The 18,998-nt window shown below is 36.6% G+C and overlaps 1 protein-coding gene across 18 annotated transcripts in view; it reads right to left on the bottom strand.

Moving 5' to 3' along the window:
- Erc2 (ELKS/RAB6-interacting/CAST family member 2) overlaps positions 1–18,998 on the bottom strand; it is a 1,008,017-nt gene that overhangs the window by 598,023 nt on the left and 390,996 nt on the right. For all 18 annotated transcript variants that reach the window (XR_011371144.1, XR_011371143.1, XR_011371142.1 and 15 more), the window contains one exon: positions 2,494–2,661. Coding sequence is in view for 15 of the 18 variants with exons in the window: in XM_070018479.1 (XP_069874580.1) it covers positions 2,494–2,661 (168 nt within the window). In the remaining 3 variants the exon portion in view is untranslated. The remainder of the gene's footprint in view (positions 1–2,493; positions 2,662–18,998) is intronic.

Here is an 18,998-nt window from a genome sequence, read left to right as displayed (position 1 = left end):
CATTTAAATATTTTTGACATAAAAATTATTGGTGCCATCATTCACATTCTACTTTTCATGATGTCTTCAGAATCTGGTATGTATTTCACACTGAGTACAATAAAGAATTTAAAGCCCTTGGCTAACAAACTAGTCAGTATAAGTCCAGGATGAGTGTCTCCACAGAGATGAGCAAATGTCAAACTGTAAGAAGACATGCCTGATGTTTCTGCAAGAGCTCACAGACTACACTGGCCAATGTAACATGGGTAAAGGGAAGACAAGACAGATATCAAGAGATAACCATGCAGGCTAATGTGACTCTTCCACTATTAGTCTGGTGAAAATGGAAGCCACTGAAATGCAGCAGCTTCATAGCCTGTGTCTCATGCAGCTATACTAGCTTCAAGCCTCTTTTAATGCTGTTATATTATTCTGAATTTCTCCATTTCTGAACAAGACGTTTCACATTTTCATGTGTACTATGTCTCCCACACATTATGTAGCTGGAGAGTTTTTTGGTGAGAAAGTAACATAAATTATGTTATGGTTTAAAAGGATTGTTCCAGTTTCATGGTGAGGCTGGACTATAGGAAACATATAGATAAATGTAAGAAGACAGCTAGCATGTTCTTGGTAAAAGTGAAGTGAATGATGAAGGTGAGGAAAGAGGAGACATTTCCAGTTGCTACATCAATAACACAGTACCAGGCCACATGTTGTCCACAGTAGTGTCCTGGAGAGCTAATTCTGCTACCCCCTGCTAGTGTCCACTGTGGTTACATAATAACTGCCTATTAATCTGAGAGCTTTTTGTCTTTCTAACATATTCGTCTTTTCATAAGATAGCACTGAATTTGCTTCTTTTCTTGCTCATCATTTCTTTTTCTAAGAAAAGGCAGGACAAGAAAACGAACTTTACAACTTTGGTGCGGGGGAGGAGGAAGATTGGGTGGGGGGCGGGGGGAGGATGGGAAGGGGAAACAAAGGAGCAGCTACAATGCTTGATAAGAAATGTACTCATTATCTTGCCCATGTAATTGTAACCCTTCTGTACAGTATTTTCACAATAAAAAAAAGGCAGGACAATCTACAGTCTCACCAAAACTGAACAAAATAGAAAAATGATGATGCTGTCAAGATTATAATGGATAAATGAGGCACTGAAAGAGGGGAAAAAACAGGGACCCTAATGTGGTTGAATATCTTCTTGTTAGGCCATTAGAGCATCTTATACATTATCTCCACAGTGAGTAATGTGAGTAAAACATTATTCTCCACTACAAAAATAAAAGTCTACAAATATTTGGCCACTGGTATGCTCTGAATGTGAATCTCAAAATTATTATGTTGAAACTTAACTGTCAACATGATAGAATTAAGAGATGGGATCTTTAGGAAGTAATTAAGTCATAAAATCCAAGTCATTCTGCATATGATTAGCAGCCTTATAAAAGGGTTGCAGAAACCAGGTAGGCCTTTCTGTCTGTCTTTCCCATCCATCCAGCAAGGAGTCAAGGCTCCATCTTGAAAGCAGAAAGAAGGCTCTGGCGTAACAACAAACCTGCCTCCACCTTGACTTCGGATTTCCCAACCCTAAGAACTGTGAGAAAGTAAATTTTTGGTTTTCATAAATTACTCAGTCTTGAATACTTTGTCATTGTAGCAGGACTGGACTAAGAGAGAAGGATAAAACCATCCAAAGTTTATGCAACTATAGAATATGTCTAGTGGGACAGCAAATATAAAACTCATTGGAATATAGAATTGACATGAATGAAGAAGTAACAATGAAATCTCCCTGTATAACCATACAAACAAAAAATATTTCCTGTGTCTAAAATATACCTAAAGACTAATAAAATACATTATTCAACTCACAGTAACAAAAAAGGAAAATTAAAACAACCTTTTGGGCTTTTAAATTCTTCATTAATTTTCTGGTGCTGTGGATTGAATCAAGGGCCTAGCACATGCCAAGAACACTCAGCTACATGACCAGCAGTATTACTTTAGACTTACATCTGAATTTAAACAATTACCTCTATATTTAAGCTATTGGTTTTTTTTTTTTTTTTTTTTTGGGTCCGGTCGTGGGGCCTGCACTCTGGGCCTGGGTGCTGTCCCTCAGCTCTTCAGCTCAAAGCTAGCACTCTACCACTTGAGCCACAGCGCCACTTCCGGCTTTTTTCTTTTTGCTTATGTGATGCTGAGGAATCAAACCCAGGGCCTCTGGTTTGCAAGGCAAGCACTCTACCACTGAGCCACCTTCACAACCCTTAAGCTGTTGGTTTTTTATTTAGTTTTTATGTAATCAAATAATTCCATGAGATAATGATAAAATTATATAATACAAATATTAACATGTTAAAGAACAGTAGGTAAAAGTTATGTATTTCCTAATCTAAACTCTTAGGAGATCATTTATTTTTTGATGTATGCAAAAAAATTTTAAATGATAAAATAGTTGGTTGTGTGACATCCACTCTTAAAGGGCTGGTGTCAATCACTCACCTTTTTCTGCAGAACATTGATTTTTCTTTCCTTCACTTCTAGCATATCTTTCATGTCACGAATCTCTCCAGCCAGGGTCCCCTTTTCTTCTGTGAGATCCTGCAGTTGTTTTGTCTTTTTGTTCAGGAAAGATTCTTTCTCTTCCAATCGTAATCTCAGTGCATCAACCTGAAATCAGGGGGAAAAGGCTCTGGTTTTACAAAGAATTTATCAATAATTGACAGTGCACTGTGAGGGCTCGCAGCATTTGTCTCTAGAGAACAATATGAGCAAATAACTACTCAGAAATACCTGAATGCAACACCTGAATGCCACAAATTTTCACAGCCTGTGCTGTTGAGACCATCTGTCAACAATAATATGCTTTCAAGAGTATAAAGATTCTGTGAAATAAGGTATTGTAAATTAGGATACATTGTCATGTTCGTTTTCTCACTTATTTAGGTAGAAACAAAGCATACTAATACACTATGTAATGAGCCCAGGGAGGGCAAAACAATGTTCAAGTTTTACAGAGTCCTCCGGGAATACAGAGAACACAATGAGCATCTTGGAGAACAGGACTGGCATGAGCAGCAACTCCTAAATTCGCAAAGTATGTGTTGCCAAGAGGAAGTTAATGCTGCTGAAAGAAGAAATGATGTCAAAACAAAATACCCATTTTATAAACAATGTATACCAAAGAAAGTTCCTATTTCTACCTGAGAAATAAGTATAAAGTTTCTAATTTCTAATGATAAAATTATAACTTCTGCTTCTAAGTGTCATTAATAAAAGAAGAAAATATAAGCTTTAATTTTGTTTGCTTGCTTTGTTAGTTTGCTTTGATGCCAGTTTTGGGGCTTGAACCCAATCAGGGCCACTTGCTCTTACTTGGCTTTTTCACACAAGGCTGGTGCTCTACCACTTGAGCCATACTTTCACTTCATTTGCTAGTTAATTATAGTTAAGAGTCTCATGGGCTGGCTTCAAGCCATAATCCTTATCTCCCAACCTCCTAAGTGGCTAGCATTATAGGCATAAACCATCAATACCAGTTAAGCTTTATTTTTAATTCAACATCCTAAATTTTATATAAAAGAAATTTTTTTGGAGGGTCCGGTCGTGGGGCCTGAACTCTGGGCCTGGACACTGTCCTTCAGCTCTTCAGCTCAAGGCTAGTGCTCTACCACTTGAGCCACAGCGCCACTTCCGGCTTTTTTCTTTTTTTTTTTTTTGCTTATGTGGTGCTGAGGAATCGAACCCAGCGCCTCATGCATGCAAGGCAAGCGCTCTACCACTAAGCCACCTTCCCAGCCCCTATCATTTTAGTAAAAGGCGAAAAATTTATATGATCTGAAGAGAAACCAGAGTTTGCCCCTACCATTTTAAAGAGTCTCATGGTCAGGAATGCCTGCCTGGGCTGCTTTGAATGGTGATCCTCAGATCTTAACCTTCTGAGTAGCTAGGATCACAGGCATGACCCACCAATGCCTTGCTGTATGTATTTTTTAAAGACTAGAGTCCTTTGCCGAAATAACAGTGCTGCCATTTAAGCAGACATCACTGCAATCATGTATATGCAGTAAAATTCTTATGCTGAAATCTAGTCTTCAGTGTGATAATATTAAGAGGTGGTGATTAGATTGTGGAGTCAGATTCCCCCTGAATGGGATTGGTTCCCTTAGAAAAAGGCCCAAAGACACTCATTAGCGCTTTCACTCACGAGGACACAGAAAGAAGGTGCTGTCTCATGTTCTACTAGACACTGAATCTACTAGCACACAAGTCTTAGATTTCTAGAACCTTAGTAATACCTTGATACATGACTACATGTAAAAGTATGAAGATCTAAGTTAGAACCTATGGGCTCTAGAATCTATGGGTTGTAAGAGTCACCTCCCCAATGATCCAACTAGATCACTTCGGGGAGGGGCATATGAAATAACTTGTGCTTAGCTTCCTTGATGTGAGAAAGTAATGCACTGGGTGTACTACAACAAATCAAAATTAAGTAAGATCCTAAGTGACTATATAATATGCACTTACAAAATGATGCTTATAGAAATGCTGGTAGTATTATTTACAGTGAATCAAATTGGCCTCAGCCCATATGCCCACTATCAGGTAAATGAATAGGCAAAACTGTGGTACTTTGTATGGAACAATGTAGAACCACCAAAAGGAATAAACTTCAGATATGTACAACACAATACTGAATCTTAAAAGCAAGGTAAGTGAAGAGAATCAGGAGGAGTTGTTGCTTGATTCCACATTTATTTCTTAAAAATAATTCTAAAATAGGTAAAGGTAATCTTCAGTGATAGAAGTGAGAGCTATGCTGCCTAAAGCAAGAAGGACAAATTGCTATAAGCTAGAAGGAAAGCTTTTGTTTTCTAGCTTGAATAGAAGACTCTATACATGGTATACCAATTTGCCCAACTCCATTAAATTGTGAAGTTTAATGAGCTACACTTCAGTATGGTTATAACATAATTTAATCAAGTTGAAAATATAACCAAAGTTAAGAAGTATCTTGTAATAATCACTTCCATGAATAAGTAAGAACAAAAAATAATGAAACCACGCCATCAAGCCTAGCAACCAGATTACCACATAAACCCTCCGGGAGAATAAAGGGGTAGAGGACAACAGGGTTCATATGGGTGATAGGTGCCAAGGTAATAGAGAGTTTCTCACCTTCCATAGCAGAAAATCAACACCAAAAGCCAAGAAGCAGAGCTATCAAAAATTAGCAAACCAAAAAGAGTGGAAAGAGATTGTCTTGGGAAGAAGTGGGACCATCGGCAGTGACAGTATTTTCATTTCATGAAAATGTTGCTTCATTTATATTACAGGTAAATAAAATGGAAATAAAAGGAAAGACAGAGATAAAAACATTTAAAAGTTGCAATTGTATATCATAATAAACCTAAATAAACACATTTGTAAACATTATGAGGATACAAAACCAAAAAGCAAGCTGGAAGAATGGGAGGAAGTTTTAGGGCTGGGTCTGCCTCATTCTACCTGTGCAGATTGGGGCAGATAATGTCTCCCTCCCAACCTTCAGCCATTGCTTCTTCATCTGTGAAACAAAGAGGTTGAAAGATATAGTCTCTAAGTCCCTAGTATTTTATTATGTTAAAGGCAGTAGTGAGTCTTTGGTAGATTATGCGAGGGAATTATGATGATATTAAAGATAAGAAAAACATATTGAAATAGAATCTCCTTTGCTTACCCTTCCCAAGAAAGAGATTCCTTCTATTTTTAAGGTAGGAGGTGATGAGACAGTGGGTAAACGAGAGTTTTGCCAGGTTCTGGAACAGTAAAGAGGATGGAGTTGGGAGGTCCCAAGGAGGAAATAGGTGATGACAGGTGGAGGGAGCCCACAAGGCAGAATGGCCCTGACTGCACTGTGAGAGAGTGCAGGTATCTGTGGTCAGAGATTGAGAACTGCAGATTCTTCAAACATTCAATAGCTATGTTTCTCTTCATACAAAAGCCACAGACATACAAAGGTGGAAAAGGGATACACTAAGGTCCTGGGAATCTTCTTATGTGAAATCCATGACAGGTGCACCGAAGCTTAAGCATGCCAGATTTTGAAGTAGCTTATCAATAACTGAAGTTATCTTTCTTCATCTATCTATCTGGAACAGCACCAATATACAATTTCGGGTTTTTCGATCTGCTAGCAAAATATAAGTTTTAGTTTATGCATAAGACACGGGCATTGGGTGAGTTCCTCAGAAATTGGCAGGACATACTAAGCACTCCAAACTATACCATTGGTTTGAACCAGTTCAATTACAGTCAATTATAGATATTTATACATGGTCCTACTGAGTGGGATTCAGAGAAGAAATCTGTAATTGTGGCACAGCCAGGTCTACATTCTACCTCTCAAAGTTCAGTGGTTTATATGTGATCCAAAAGGGAATAACCACATGCAAACTGTGATATAAATAAGTCACAATACGGGAGGGAGAAAGTGGTGCTAGAGAGCATTTAGAAAAAGAGAAATATAAGTCCTATAGTTTCCCTTATTTGCAATAACTAGTATAAATCTGAGACAAGCAGAAAAGGTCAGATAAGATGATGTTAAGGGAAATGAACCCCAGGATAAGGACACAAGTGTTTTTTCTTTCTTGCTATTGTTTCTAACATATTTATAAGGTGCCATGTGATTTTTCTGTTGCTTTGTATGTCCCTCCCCCACAGTAAAACCCCTGTTTTCACTGTATTTGATATTGGGGAGTAGAAGGGAAAAAACAAAATGTTTAAATAGGGATACAGGTTGACCCATTGCAATAATGAGATGTACAAGATGCTATGTTGAAAAATGATTTTTACAATTTAGGTAGAGTAGGGGGAGTATAGTTAAGGAAGTGGGAGGGAAGGGATGGTAGGGGAAAAACAAAGGAGGAGGCAACAATGCTTGATGAGAAATGTACTCATTACCTTGCTCATGTGATTGTAACCCCTCTGTACAGTATTTTCACAATAAAAAACTCATTAAAAAAGAAAAAGAGATTCCATAATGATGAATAATAACCTGAACATTTGTAACACTATCTTACCATGTGCGATCTGTCAGTGCCTGTCACCTCTTCCTGAGCTCAGAAGAGAAGAAAAGCAACCTAACCATGAGAACAGTTCTCCTGGAATAAAATAAGAGTAAGGATGGTTGTGATCAACACACAGCTCACAGCCCTCAAACTCAACATGGCAGTAGGGAGTCTGTGCCAGCTGAGGTCTCCATGTGCCAGAAATCAAGTACTTAACTTCAAAGGAATATGGATCCTGCCTTTCAATCACCTTCACTCTATCATTAGAATTTTACCTAGTCTCTTGGAATCAAGAAACAACACTTGAGGTTCTTTTTTTTTTCTTTTTAATACAAACCTTTGACCTGAACAGCATCCAATTCTCAAGCAACATTAGCCGAGTTTGAAGCAAGCAAGAATGACATCATTTCTAAAGTCAAGTTTGAACTTCCAGATGGCACAAAACCACAAACAAGCACATGAGCTTTGTGATGCATAGAAATTTAAAGTCAGGGAGTATCAGGAAAGAAAGAAGATACTCTATTAAGAACTTGAATATGTAGTTCCAAACTGGGTATCAATGAATGGAATTAAAGTACTTCTTACTAATGTTCAGACTTCACTCAACAGCATATAGCATTTTTAAAGAATCAGAAAAGCCTCAAGTATAGTTGTTAGTCCATTATCAGGTAGAGACAGATAAGATAAAATGCTTGAAAATATAGAATACCTTTCTCTGCCTCTTCACTCAACACGAAATAATTTTAAAGGCCCCTGATACTCTTAAAGTTTGTTAGTTGGCTCAGTAATAATACTTGGCAAAGCAAAGAGCACTATGATTTCCCTGAAAAAAAATGAAAAGGAAAACTGAATGATATAGTCAGGGTATAAAGATCCACAAGGATGAATGCCCAAATTTTTACATCTGATTTAACCACATGAACTAGCCACCTAATGATAAAACTAGAACCACCTGTCTACGTTGGGAGACCTGCTCACTTCCTTTTGATCGTGTGTGTGTGTGTGTGTGTGTGTGTGTGTGTGTGTGTGTGTGTGTGTGTGTGCGCGTGTATGTGTGCGTGTGTGTGTGTGTGTGTGTGTGTGTGTGTGTGTATGTGTATAAAATGTATGAAAGCATAACTTTCTATCTGGCAATATAAAACATTTGTGATCACTTCAGTTCCAGGTAATAGAAAAGGACCGCGGCACTGAAGTTGGCAAAAATCGCCAAAATCAGAGTTAGCATTATTAATCTTCATGTCAGCACCCAGGAATTATAACCAGTTCCAAAAGCGATGAATGTTTCTAAAAGTTACATGAAAAGGCTCTTGACTTTTCTCTGCCATATTTTCTGTAGGCCTTCAGAAACCATTTCAACATTGTGACAAAACAGTAAGTGCTACTTGATGCACCATAAATAATTTTTTAATCAAATAGTTCAGTTCAACCTTAAAGAGATTACAACACTTCAGAGAAAAACACTTGAGGGAAGAAAAGGGAGCACTTGAATTTTTTCACAGATTCAATGTTACTTACTTGACAACACCTCAAAAATTGAATAAACATGCTATCACAAAGAACAACTTCAATAGAAAATGAAAAAAAAACACTCATAAAGCTGCCAGTAGTTCTACTTCACTGTTTCATTTGTTTTTCTTAATAGTAGACTTGATTATGAGTATATTTGAATTTTTTTTGAATGAGAAGCCTCAAAGTTCTAAGTATGCATAATATAGACAACATCCAACAACACAGACACTAAAAATAGCCAGAATCCAAAAGTTGTGATGGTAACCACTAGATCTTATTCATATCCAACTCTTTCTCCTTTCTGAACCGGGGAAGAGTATGATTGCCAATACCTAGGGAGAAAAACGAGGCCTCAAATTTCATTTGTAAATATAAGCAGGGGTGAGACACATCACTTCCTGTTGGTGCCTCCTCCATTGTCTTCCTTCCTTTGAGATCTTGGAGACGTTAGATTATGTAAGTCTGGATCTTTACATGACCATGAGAAGTAGGGCCTTCCTTGACAAATCCCTAATACCCAAAATAGTTAGATTTAGGGTATAATATGTTAAACTATTCAAAAATTAACATAATAATTCTCCCCTTAGTTTTGCTAAAAAACAGAAAGAGTATTTGTTAAAACTAAAAACAGTATTCATCTTACAGATTACCATAAACTCTGAAGAAATAGGTTCCTACATATAGGACATCAAACCCCATTTCCCTTCTCCTTTCATTCCAAATTAAAAGAAAAGAAATCTGACAAAAGCTAGTAGCCGAGCTAAAAGGAAGATGAAGCAAGAGTGTTGGGGAGTAGATATAGGTGTTAAATATCAAGACTTGGGGAGGAAAGAAAAACAGACACTGAAAAAGAAGGATCCCTTTAAGGTCATTCAGTTAAATTCAGTGGATAGAAAAGTGGCTTAAGTGACCAACATGCTCTGGATTGCAAATAGGTTTAACTGACTTATAGCAATAGTCACCAACTGACCTTACAAATGTCAGGAGATTAACTAAGGTGCTCGACACAAAACAGGGAAAAGGAACCTCTTCACTAACTTATTTCAAGATTAAATTCAATAACATATATAATGCAGTTAGCATTAGTGCCTGGCATCTAGAAATACCCAGTAAATTTTGGCTCTTTTTATTGTGTTTTATTATTCTGCTTTCCACAGCCTCTAATCCAATTATCCATCTGCTAAAGGAATGCAATAAAGGCTGCTGATGAACAGCCCTTAGGAAGAGTAAGAAACAGCAAGTAAGGTTTTGTGCTCTAATATTTACCATAATGTTACATTGTCTGACATTGACTTTAAAATATTTCAGCACACACTGTATGTTATATATGTCAGAGGTGTGTCTAGGTAGGTGGGTGGATGAGTGGATAAGTATATTATCCTGGGAATAAATTCTCCAGGGTAGTTAATTAGCTTATGACAGAATTTAATTAAGCTAACTTTCCATTGTTACCTACCACACATACCTTGATATCCTTTGTATTTGATGCACAATTAATAGAATTGTGTAGTGAAGTGATTGGTGCTTGAGATGTATAAATTGGTTAGAATAGGCATGCCAACTCCCACAGGGACAAGATCTAAAACCATGTGTCCAAAATAAATATAATGCACATCACATCTGGGATGTCAAAATTTCTAATAGCCACATTAATAAAATAAAGAGAAACAGGTGAGAATAGCTTTAATAATAATTTAACTCACTATATCTAGAATATTATTGCTCAAAATATAATCAATATGAAATTTTTAATGGGATATTTAACTGCCTTTTTTTCTTTTAGATTGCCTTCAAAATTTGGCATTCATCTCAGTTAGGACTAGCCACGTGTCAGAAACTCAGTAACACATGACATATATTGTCAATACAGGCTTTTGCTTTTAGAAAGCCCCAAAGTTTCAAGTTTCAGGCCTTGGAACTGAGAACTACACTTAGATTTTTGTTTTGGGTTTTTTTGTTGTTGTTGTTGTTGGTTATTGGGCTTGAATTTATGGCCTGGGTGCTGTCCCTAATCTCTTTTGCTTAAGGCTAGCACTCTACCACTTTGAGCCACAGCTCCACTTCCAGTTTCTGAGTAGTTAATTGGAGATAAAAGTCTCACTGGGACTTTTCTGTCCAGGCTGGCTTCTAATCAAGGATCCTCAGGTCTCAGCCTCTTTGAGTATCTAGGATTACATATCTCTAGGTATTTAGCAAATACAAGGTTGTCTCTCCTTAACCATCATTATCATAACGTTGAGGTTAAAGCCTTCATAGCCTCAGGACAGACCCTGAGAACTTCACTAGCTGTTTAGAGAGTCTGGAGACTGAGGTGTACCACCTGGAAGTGAAGTGAGGCAGGAGACACAAAGCTTTTCCTTCTCTAAACAACCAAGGCTACTAATCTCAATAACTGCCACTCACTGATCTAATTGGGTTGGTGATCTGATTGGAATGAATCTTTCTGGAGTCTTAATGAAAGAAGTTAGGTGGTTTTAAATAATCTTTACTGTGTAAAATTTCAGACCAGTTAATTTCAAGAGGAAAACATCCCTCAGCAGCTGCACCATCAAAAACTACCTGTCCTAACAAGTGTGTCTGTCTCTTTCCTTTTCTCAGTGATGCCCTTCTACTTTGCTTCTGCAATTAATTGACTTTATAGTTTGCTTCTCTGTAGGTGCCTTAGTTATATCTAGTAACTAGGGTCACTTATTTATTTATTCAACAAATTTGGATAAATGATTTTATGCCAGGCATTCTTCTAAATGTTAGAGATACTGCTTTTTATTTTATTTTTAAGTGATTGTACAAGTAGTTGCCATTCAACCAAGTAATGCATGAATACAGTGAATCCTGATCAATGTCTAATCATATCTGAGACTCACTGAACCATGTATCTATGAAGTTGGGTGTGTGGGTAGAGCAAATAAGTCTTATGTCAATACAATTAATAAAAAGGTGGTTCCAGATAAGGAAGCGTAATACATTTAAACAACCTAAGAACCTCATTAAACTGAATTTAAATTGGAAGCATCAGTACAAACATAAATGTTCTCTCTTCAAAACTTGTTCTCTAACTTTTTCTACTCAGAAGGATTAGAAAAAATTGACCACATCAACAATGAGCTCTTACCCCAAATATTCAAAATTATAGTCTCTAAAACAATTTTTCACAAAATAAATTTATTTTCATTGTAGCTCAATTCATTTTTAGTCTGCAATAGGACATGCTCAAAACAATTACAGAATATTTCTTTGAACAAATGAAAAAAACAACTTCAAAGATTGGTAACATCTTGTAATAAGCCATACTGGACAATCTGATGCACTTTTTCTTTAAAAATTCTTCCAGACTACTCTACAGAAAATAGAGAGTAGAGTTGGGAATGAAGTTTAGGGATAGGCAGGAAGGTATGACCCTGACCAGAAGGGGTACAAGGTTGCCCAAATCAGATGGAAGTTAGAACTGGAGGGAGAAAGTGGTTATAATTGAGAAATATTTGGAAATGTAATCAGCTGTCAAACCAAGGGCTTGGGCATGTAGGGAGAAAAGAAAGAAGAAAACCAAGATAATTCCTCAGTTACTGACTATAACAACTAAAACAACAGCAGAATTTTGGCCTATGCTGTGCTCAGAAAGACTGGGGTGAATCAAGAAAGGAAATTAAGACTTCAGGATTAGACACCGGCAGCTTGAGATGCCTGGAAAACATCCTAACAGCAAAGGCCTACATGACTTGGAAGCCCCTGACATTACAAAGCCTAGACCGGAATCTAACCTACACAAGGATAAGGAGCCCTGGAATTAAATCTGAATGTCTCCAGGAGACTCATTAGGATGCCTTTCTCACATTTACAGACTAACTCGTACTTACATTCTGCTTTCGAAATCAAATTCACAAAAACATCTAAGGACAGGGCATCTCTACAACTGAAAGCCAAAAGAACTTTCTTTTGTAAAGAGCCTTTAGTTTTCAGTCTTCTTCTATAAGGTTTCTTACAGTCATGAGTAACAAGATTGGATTGTCTCAGTTAGGCCCTTCAGCCTTTCAAGGATGCCAGATAATGTCCTCCTGTGGTCACTGCAATCAGTAGACAGAGCACTGGGTGGTAGAAAATAATTTCACATGTATAGTTCCTGGCTAGCAATCCACGTTATATACAAGACAAGAAAGGGGAAAGCTACATCATATTTTAAAATATTTAGCAAGCACAAAGAGTAACAATAGCTATAGAATGGCTCAGAATTCATAGTATAGTTTTCACTCATATTATATCTGCTTGCATATATAATTTCAATTCAAAAAACAGAATATAGGGTATTTGGTATTATATAACCACATCCTATGATAATAAAAGTTAAGTTACAATCACTAGCTGGTTAATAACATGAGTGAGATTTTCAGGTTGTAAAGATACATTTTTCTTACCAATTCTCAAAAAAAAAAAAAAAACCCACCATATTCCCACATGCCACCTACTTGAAGACAAGAATGCTGGCTTAAGAGGACTTTGCATCACCTACATGAGAGAATTCATATCATGTGTAGGTTAATAATCCAGTCAACTTGATTCAGCCTGTTTTCATACTTAACTTTTTGGCTACTTCTTACACTAAAATTAGGTGGTTTTAAATGACTAGTCCAAAGTTCAAAATTTAATGTTTGGTTCAGTTCCAGCAAATTTCTGAAAACACATGGGAATTGTAACTCATGTGTTAATACTTAAAGTTGTTGTTAATAAAACTTCCAACACTAACCTTACCTCACTGAACTTACCTCACTGGTTTTTATGCTCACTATAAAACTATAGCTGTCATAATATTTTTGAATTACTATAAAAGGAAGTAAGCCATTCCAAAGTCAATGTTATTTTGCAACATGACGATAGTTATAAATTTTAAATACTTAAAACCAATTTACAAAGCTATCAATCTTAGTACTTCCTAACATTTGAAAAGTTCATCTTCAAAACATTTACCAGTGAAAGTATGGGTTATACTGTGGGGGGGGGACATACAAAGCAACAAAGAAATCATCTTATAAATATGATAGAAACAATTGCATGAAAGGGAAAAAAAAACAAAAAAAAATTGAATACTTATCTTGGGGTTCATTCCACTAACATCAACTTATCTGACCTTTTCTGCTTGACTCAGACATATACTAGTTATTGCAAATAAAGGAAACCATGGACCTATGTTTCTTTGGGCCTGGCTTACTTCATTTAATATACTTTTTTCCAAGTCTTTCCATTTCCTAACAAATGGGGCAATGTCATTCCTTCTGATGGAGGCATAGAATTCCATTGTGTATATATACCACATTTTCTTGATCCATTCATCTACTTAGGGGCATCTGGGTTGGTTCCATATCTTAGTTATGGCAAATAATGCTGCAATAAACATACTTTCACTGTATTTGATGTTGGTTTAATTTGTGGTGGGGAAGGGAAAAAAACAAATCGTTTAACTAGGGATACAGGTGGAACCATTGCAACAATGAGATGTACAAGTCGTTATGTCGGAAAACGAACATAACAGCTTTGGTGGGGGGTGGGGGGAAGATCCGGTGGGGGTGGGGGGCATATGGGAAGGGATGGGAGGGGAAACAACAAGGAGGCAACAATGCTTGATAAGAAATGTATTCGTTATCTTGCCCATGTAATTGTAACCCCTCTGTAAGGTATTCTCACACACACACACACAAAATCATTTACCATTACCAGAAAAATAAGTATAAGAAGATAAGATTGTATTTTCCCTACAAGTATGCACATTAAATTTAAGCATGCAATTGTGATTTAACATAATTTTGGGGTTTTTTTGGGGGGGGTTGTCTGTCGTGGGGCTTGAACTCTGGGCCTGGGCTCTGTCCCTGAGCCCTTCAACTCAAAGCTAGTGCTCTACCACTTGAGTCACAGTGCCACTTCAGGTTTTCTGGTGGTTAATTGGAGATAAGTGTCTCACGGACTACTTTCCTGCCCAGGCTGGGTTCAAGCCACAATCCTCAGATCTCAGCTTCCTGAATAGCTAGGATTATAGGCATGAGCCACCGGTTCCCAGCATAACAAATTTTTAATTGACTACTCTTATATGAAAATTTTAAACTATCACCAACATTCAAAGAATTTAGTTCTACAAGTAAATTATAATCTTGTGATCACAAGGTCAGTGTTTTTTTTCAATAAATGCAATGAAATAACCTTCATCCATTTATGCTTTGAAATATTTGTAAATGACTATAAATTAGACTCTGCCAATGCTTAAAACTACTATTTCACAGATGGGTTTCTCAAATAATCCTAGAAGATGGGCATAAGTTCATGTATCCACAAATTTGTTAAGAATTTCTTAATATTTTCCTTTCTCTGTGGTCTTTTTATTATTATCTCAAAAGCTGCCCTATACCTAACAGTCGTCGTCGTCGTCGTCGTCGTCCTCCTCCTCCTCCTCCTCCTCCTCCTCCTCCTCCTCCTCCTCCTCCTCCTCCTCCTCCTCCTCCTCCTCCTCCTCCTCCTCCTCCTCCTCCTCCTCCTCCTCCTCCTCCTCCTCCTCCTCCTCCTCCTCCTCCTCCTCCTCCTCCTCCTCCTCCTCCTCCTCCTCCTCCTCCTCCTCCTCCTCCTCCTCTCCCCCTCCCCCTCCTCCTCCTCCTCTCCCCCTCCCCCTCCCCCTCCCTTTCCCCCTCCTCCTCTTTTATCATAGTGGTGAAAGTGGTACACATTCAGTGAAACCCATTCTTTGAATTCTTCAATTCAGAGCTAACAAGATCAGTCAGCCTGCCAATCACAAAGGAAAATGACCCAGTACTCTACAATGCACTGTTGAAGGCTCTGACAATGGTAGATTAGGTACTTTAAATAAATATTCCACCTATAATATTTTTATTAGCATATATCATTATGACATTTCCATCCAAACTATAATGCATTGTGAATATATTCTCTTTCCTTTGCCCTTAACTTCTATCCCCTTTCCACATGCCTAAAAATTCCTTTGACTTTCATTTTTTTTCCTCCTCCTAAATTCCACATACGAGAGAAAACACATGATACTGGTGACTGTGAGACTGGCTTATATTACTTATATCTCTCAACATGATAATCTCATTTCATCCATTTTCTAGTAAATGACATAATTCCATTCCTCCTAATGACTAAATAAAACTCCATAGTACAGGAATAAACCTGCATGTGCAGGCATCTCTATAATATACTCAGAAGCTGTTATAGTTGGATCATATGGCTGTTTATTTTTTAATGTTTTAAGGGCAAAAATTTTTACTTATTAATGAATCCATAAGAATGTAACTCATCATAAGCCAAGAAGCAAATGTACATGCCATTGTGTTTACATTTAAGATTGCATGGATATATTTCTTCCAAATGTCTGACACAGAATTTTGACCATGCAAACAAACTACAGGTCCATTAGTATTGCAGTCAAGAGGAAACTGAGTCACCACAAATACACTCCTCTATAGGCCTCTAGAATGAGCATCAGAACTATATATCAAGCATATATTTATGTCAAGCATTGTCCTTTTTGTTCAAGTAGTATCATTAATTTAAATTTTAATAAAACTCACATTGGATTTTCATTTTACTTGAGTTATAGATCAGTAAGACATTTTAAACCCACCTAATCATCTCGTTATTTCTAAGTTAACTGAACTAATTATTAAAAAATGCAACTCTAGGTTGCCTAGAAGGTTCTTTTAGGGTGATGAGGATGTTTGTTTCTCTTAAAAGAAATTTCTTCTCAAACATAAGAAAAATAATAGATTCTTGGGATCTATAAGTATATGGTTCCAGTGAGACCCACTGAGGAAAGACCATGAATGCTGAAGATTGATAATTCAAATTCCTCTAATTTATCTATTCCTATTTACAGTAGGTCTGAGCACCCACAACTTGAAACCCCTGGAGTAGGCTAGATTACTGTCACAGAATTACTGTTGTATAAATTAATGGTGCCCACCAAAAACTTGCTCTTATTTCATGTGTTTTATTAAAAAATATTTTTGCCTGTAACATTATCCAACTTCCACTAAAAATATGCTGCTTTTCAAAGATCAAAACTTTCACTTTATCATTTAAATTAAATACAATACATGCCATATTTGACTTGAGAAAATTACCGAAACTTTTCTTGTTTGGGTGGAACACCATTTGCTTTCTGAGAAGCATATTTTCATAAAATCAAGGGATGAAAAACAAAGCAAAACACAGAATGATTTGAACAGAACCAATGATAAGGTAGAACTGAGAGCTTTTCCACATCAAACTGAACCCTTTAAAGCACACATAGGAATTAAAAATTTTTGTTTTTGAAAATTTGATTTACTTATCTATTGACTACACTTGGTCAAAATAGTATATAATAAGTCTGTAAAAAAGGTGGGCTTTCCCTGTACTGTGCTAAAATTCACAGTATTTGCTCTTTGAAATTCTCCAGAATGTTAAGTAGGGTGTAGGAGTGGGCATGTGATTCAGGATGGAACAGACTTGGGAAATATGGTGAGCTCCAGTGATTTATAGTAGACATTGACATAGTGAAGGCTCTCATTTGGTCCCATAGTAAGGATCATCATTAACTTTAGCTGACCTTTCCTACATGTATTTATTTTTCAGCTGAAACTGTTTTTCCTAAAAACACATACTAATATCTTTCTGGATATTCTCTCTAAAAATGGCTATTTATTTAAAGTGTCTTTCACCAACAAAGATTTTAAGATATGTCATGAATAGGAAAATATTTTGGTGTGGGAAATGTGCGTGTATTACTGGGCTGAAATTAAAAGACCTCCATATATCTCTGCAACCAGCACTGTTGATGAACTGTGATGTCCCATGCATTCGTCAAGCCACTGTGAGGTAAGTACTGTGAATAAGTAGAATTAAGCCTGTGAAGAAGTTTTGGAGTTAATGGTCTAACTCTGATTAAACCATCTTCTGGTTTAAATCTCTTCCCACCAGTCACCATTCCAGGTTTATATTTAGCTCTGCTGGATCCTGAAGGAAGGTTAATGTTTCTGAAGGATTTAGCTGTATCCTCAATAAACTGACAAAATGTTGCTCAATGGTGTTTAAGGTCACTACTTAACCTAAATTCCCATGAGGCTGAGAGGTGAATGATCCAGATATCAAATAATACTTTAATGCTTTGGTAATTAAAGGTTTGATAATGATATGGGAAGAAAATGACAGATCATGTCATAAATAAAAATGATATATTCCAAGACAGATTCATAAACACATGGAATTTCAGTGTATGATAAAAGTAGCATGAAGATTCAATAGGGAAAATATGACTTACTCTAGTAATAATGGGTGAAAACTGACCATTCATTTAGAAAAAAAGGAATGAAAGTAAAACTGTCCCAAACCCGTTATAACAAATTCCAAGTGGAATAGGCACTTTGAAGTAAAATACTATACCATGTTGGTTCCAAGACAAAAATATGAATAGAAAAGAGTAATAGAGGGGGTAAATTTAATCAAAAGTACATTCAATGCATATGTGGAAATATCACAATGTAACTCCTTTGTACAATAATATATTCTAATTTAAAAATGAAAGAGGAAAAAAGGGAAGAGGAGACCTTTTAAAGAAAGAGAAAAGGCATAGATGCCATAGAGAAAAAAATTAATAAGGTTAAACATAAAATTTAAATATTTTCATGGAAAAAGGCAACTAGCAAATTGCAGAAACATTTTGCAAATGCCAAATGTAAAATTCAGTTTCTGTTCTGGTACATATAACATGTTTCCAATTGTGAATAAGAGAACATTTGCTTATGTGTATATAGACAGACACATATGCAAATAAATGAAAGTTTGTAAAATGCCTACTTCATGTTCAGTCACACAAGTGATAAAAATGAGGAATTAATTAACACATTAGTCAATTTTCCTTGTAAACTAAAGAATGCCACCCACCAATTGCTTTGTGGGAACTCCAAGGTCTAAAAATCCAGACCCAGATTCCAGAAAAATGAACTGACCATCTGCATTTCCTGCTTACTCTCTGTCAGTATTGCTACAAATGGGGGAAAAGGCAAGGAAGTCTGCCTAGGAAGGATTATTTACATTTAGCTGCTATACATCGCTGTTCTAGTATATTAATCCATTTCTCAAAAGCAATGGCTATGAGTACATGCTCCTGGGCTAGACTCAAGTTAAAATCTCCACACTACTTAATGTACCAGGACTTAGAGAGAGACACAATCTCTTAAAACTCTAGTTTCCTCATCTACAAAGCAAGTATAGTAATATCAATAACACAAAGATTAATTAAACCCGACTGTGACACCATCAATGAGCAGTACCTTCTGTTTAAGAGTGGACATTGACATAATTTATTATTACAACTGTACACTTTAATATTCAATTGCCCTCATATGATTAAGTTCAAAGGGAACCCCATAAGCATCACACTCAGAAGAAGGAAAGCAATAAACATTTGAA

The sequence above is a fragment of the Dipodomys merriami genome, unplaced genomic scaffold (genome assembly GCF_024711535.1).
Source record: "Dipodomys merriami isolate MVZ:Mamm:240054 unplaced genomic scaffold, mDipMer1.0.p SCAF_13, whole genome shotgun sequence".
In the NCBI taxonomy this organism is placed as follows: domain Eukaryota; kingdom Metazoa; phylum Chordata; class Mammalia; order Rodentia; family Heteromyidae; genus Dipodomys; species Dipodomys merriami.
The sequence above is the reverse complement of the archived record's forward strand: the minus strand, read 5'-3'. Positions and strand labels throughout refer to the sequence as shown.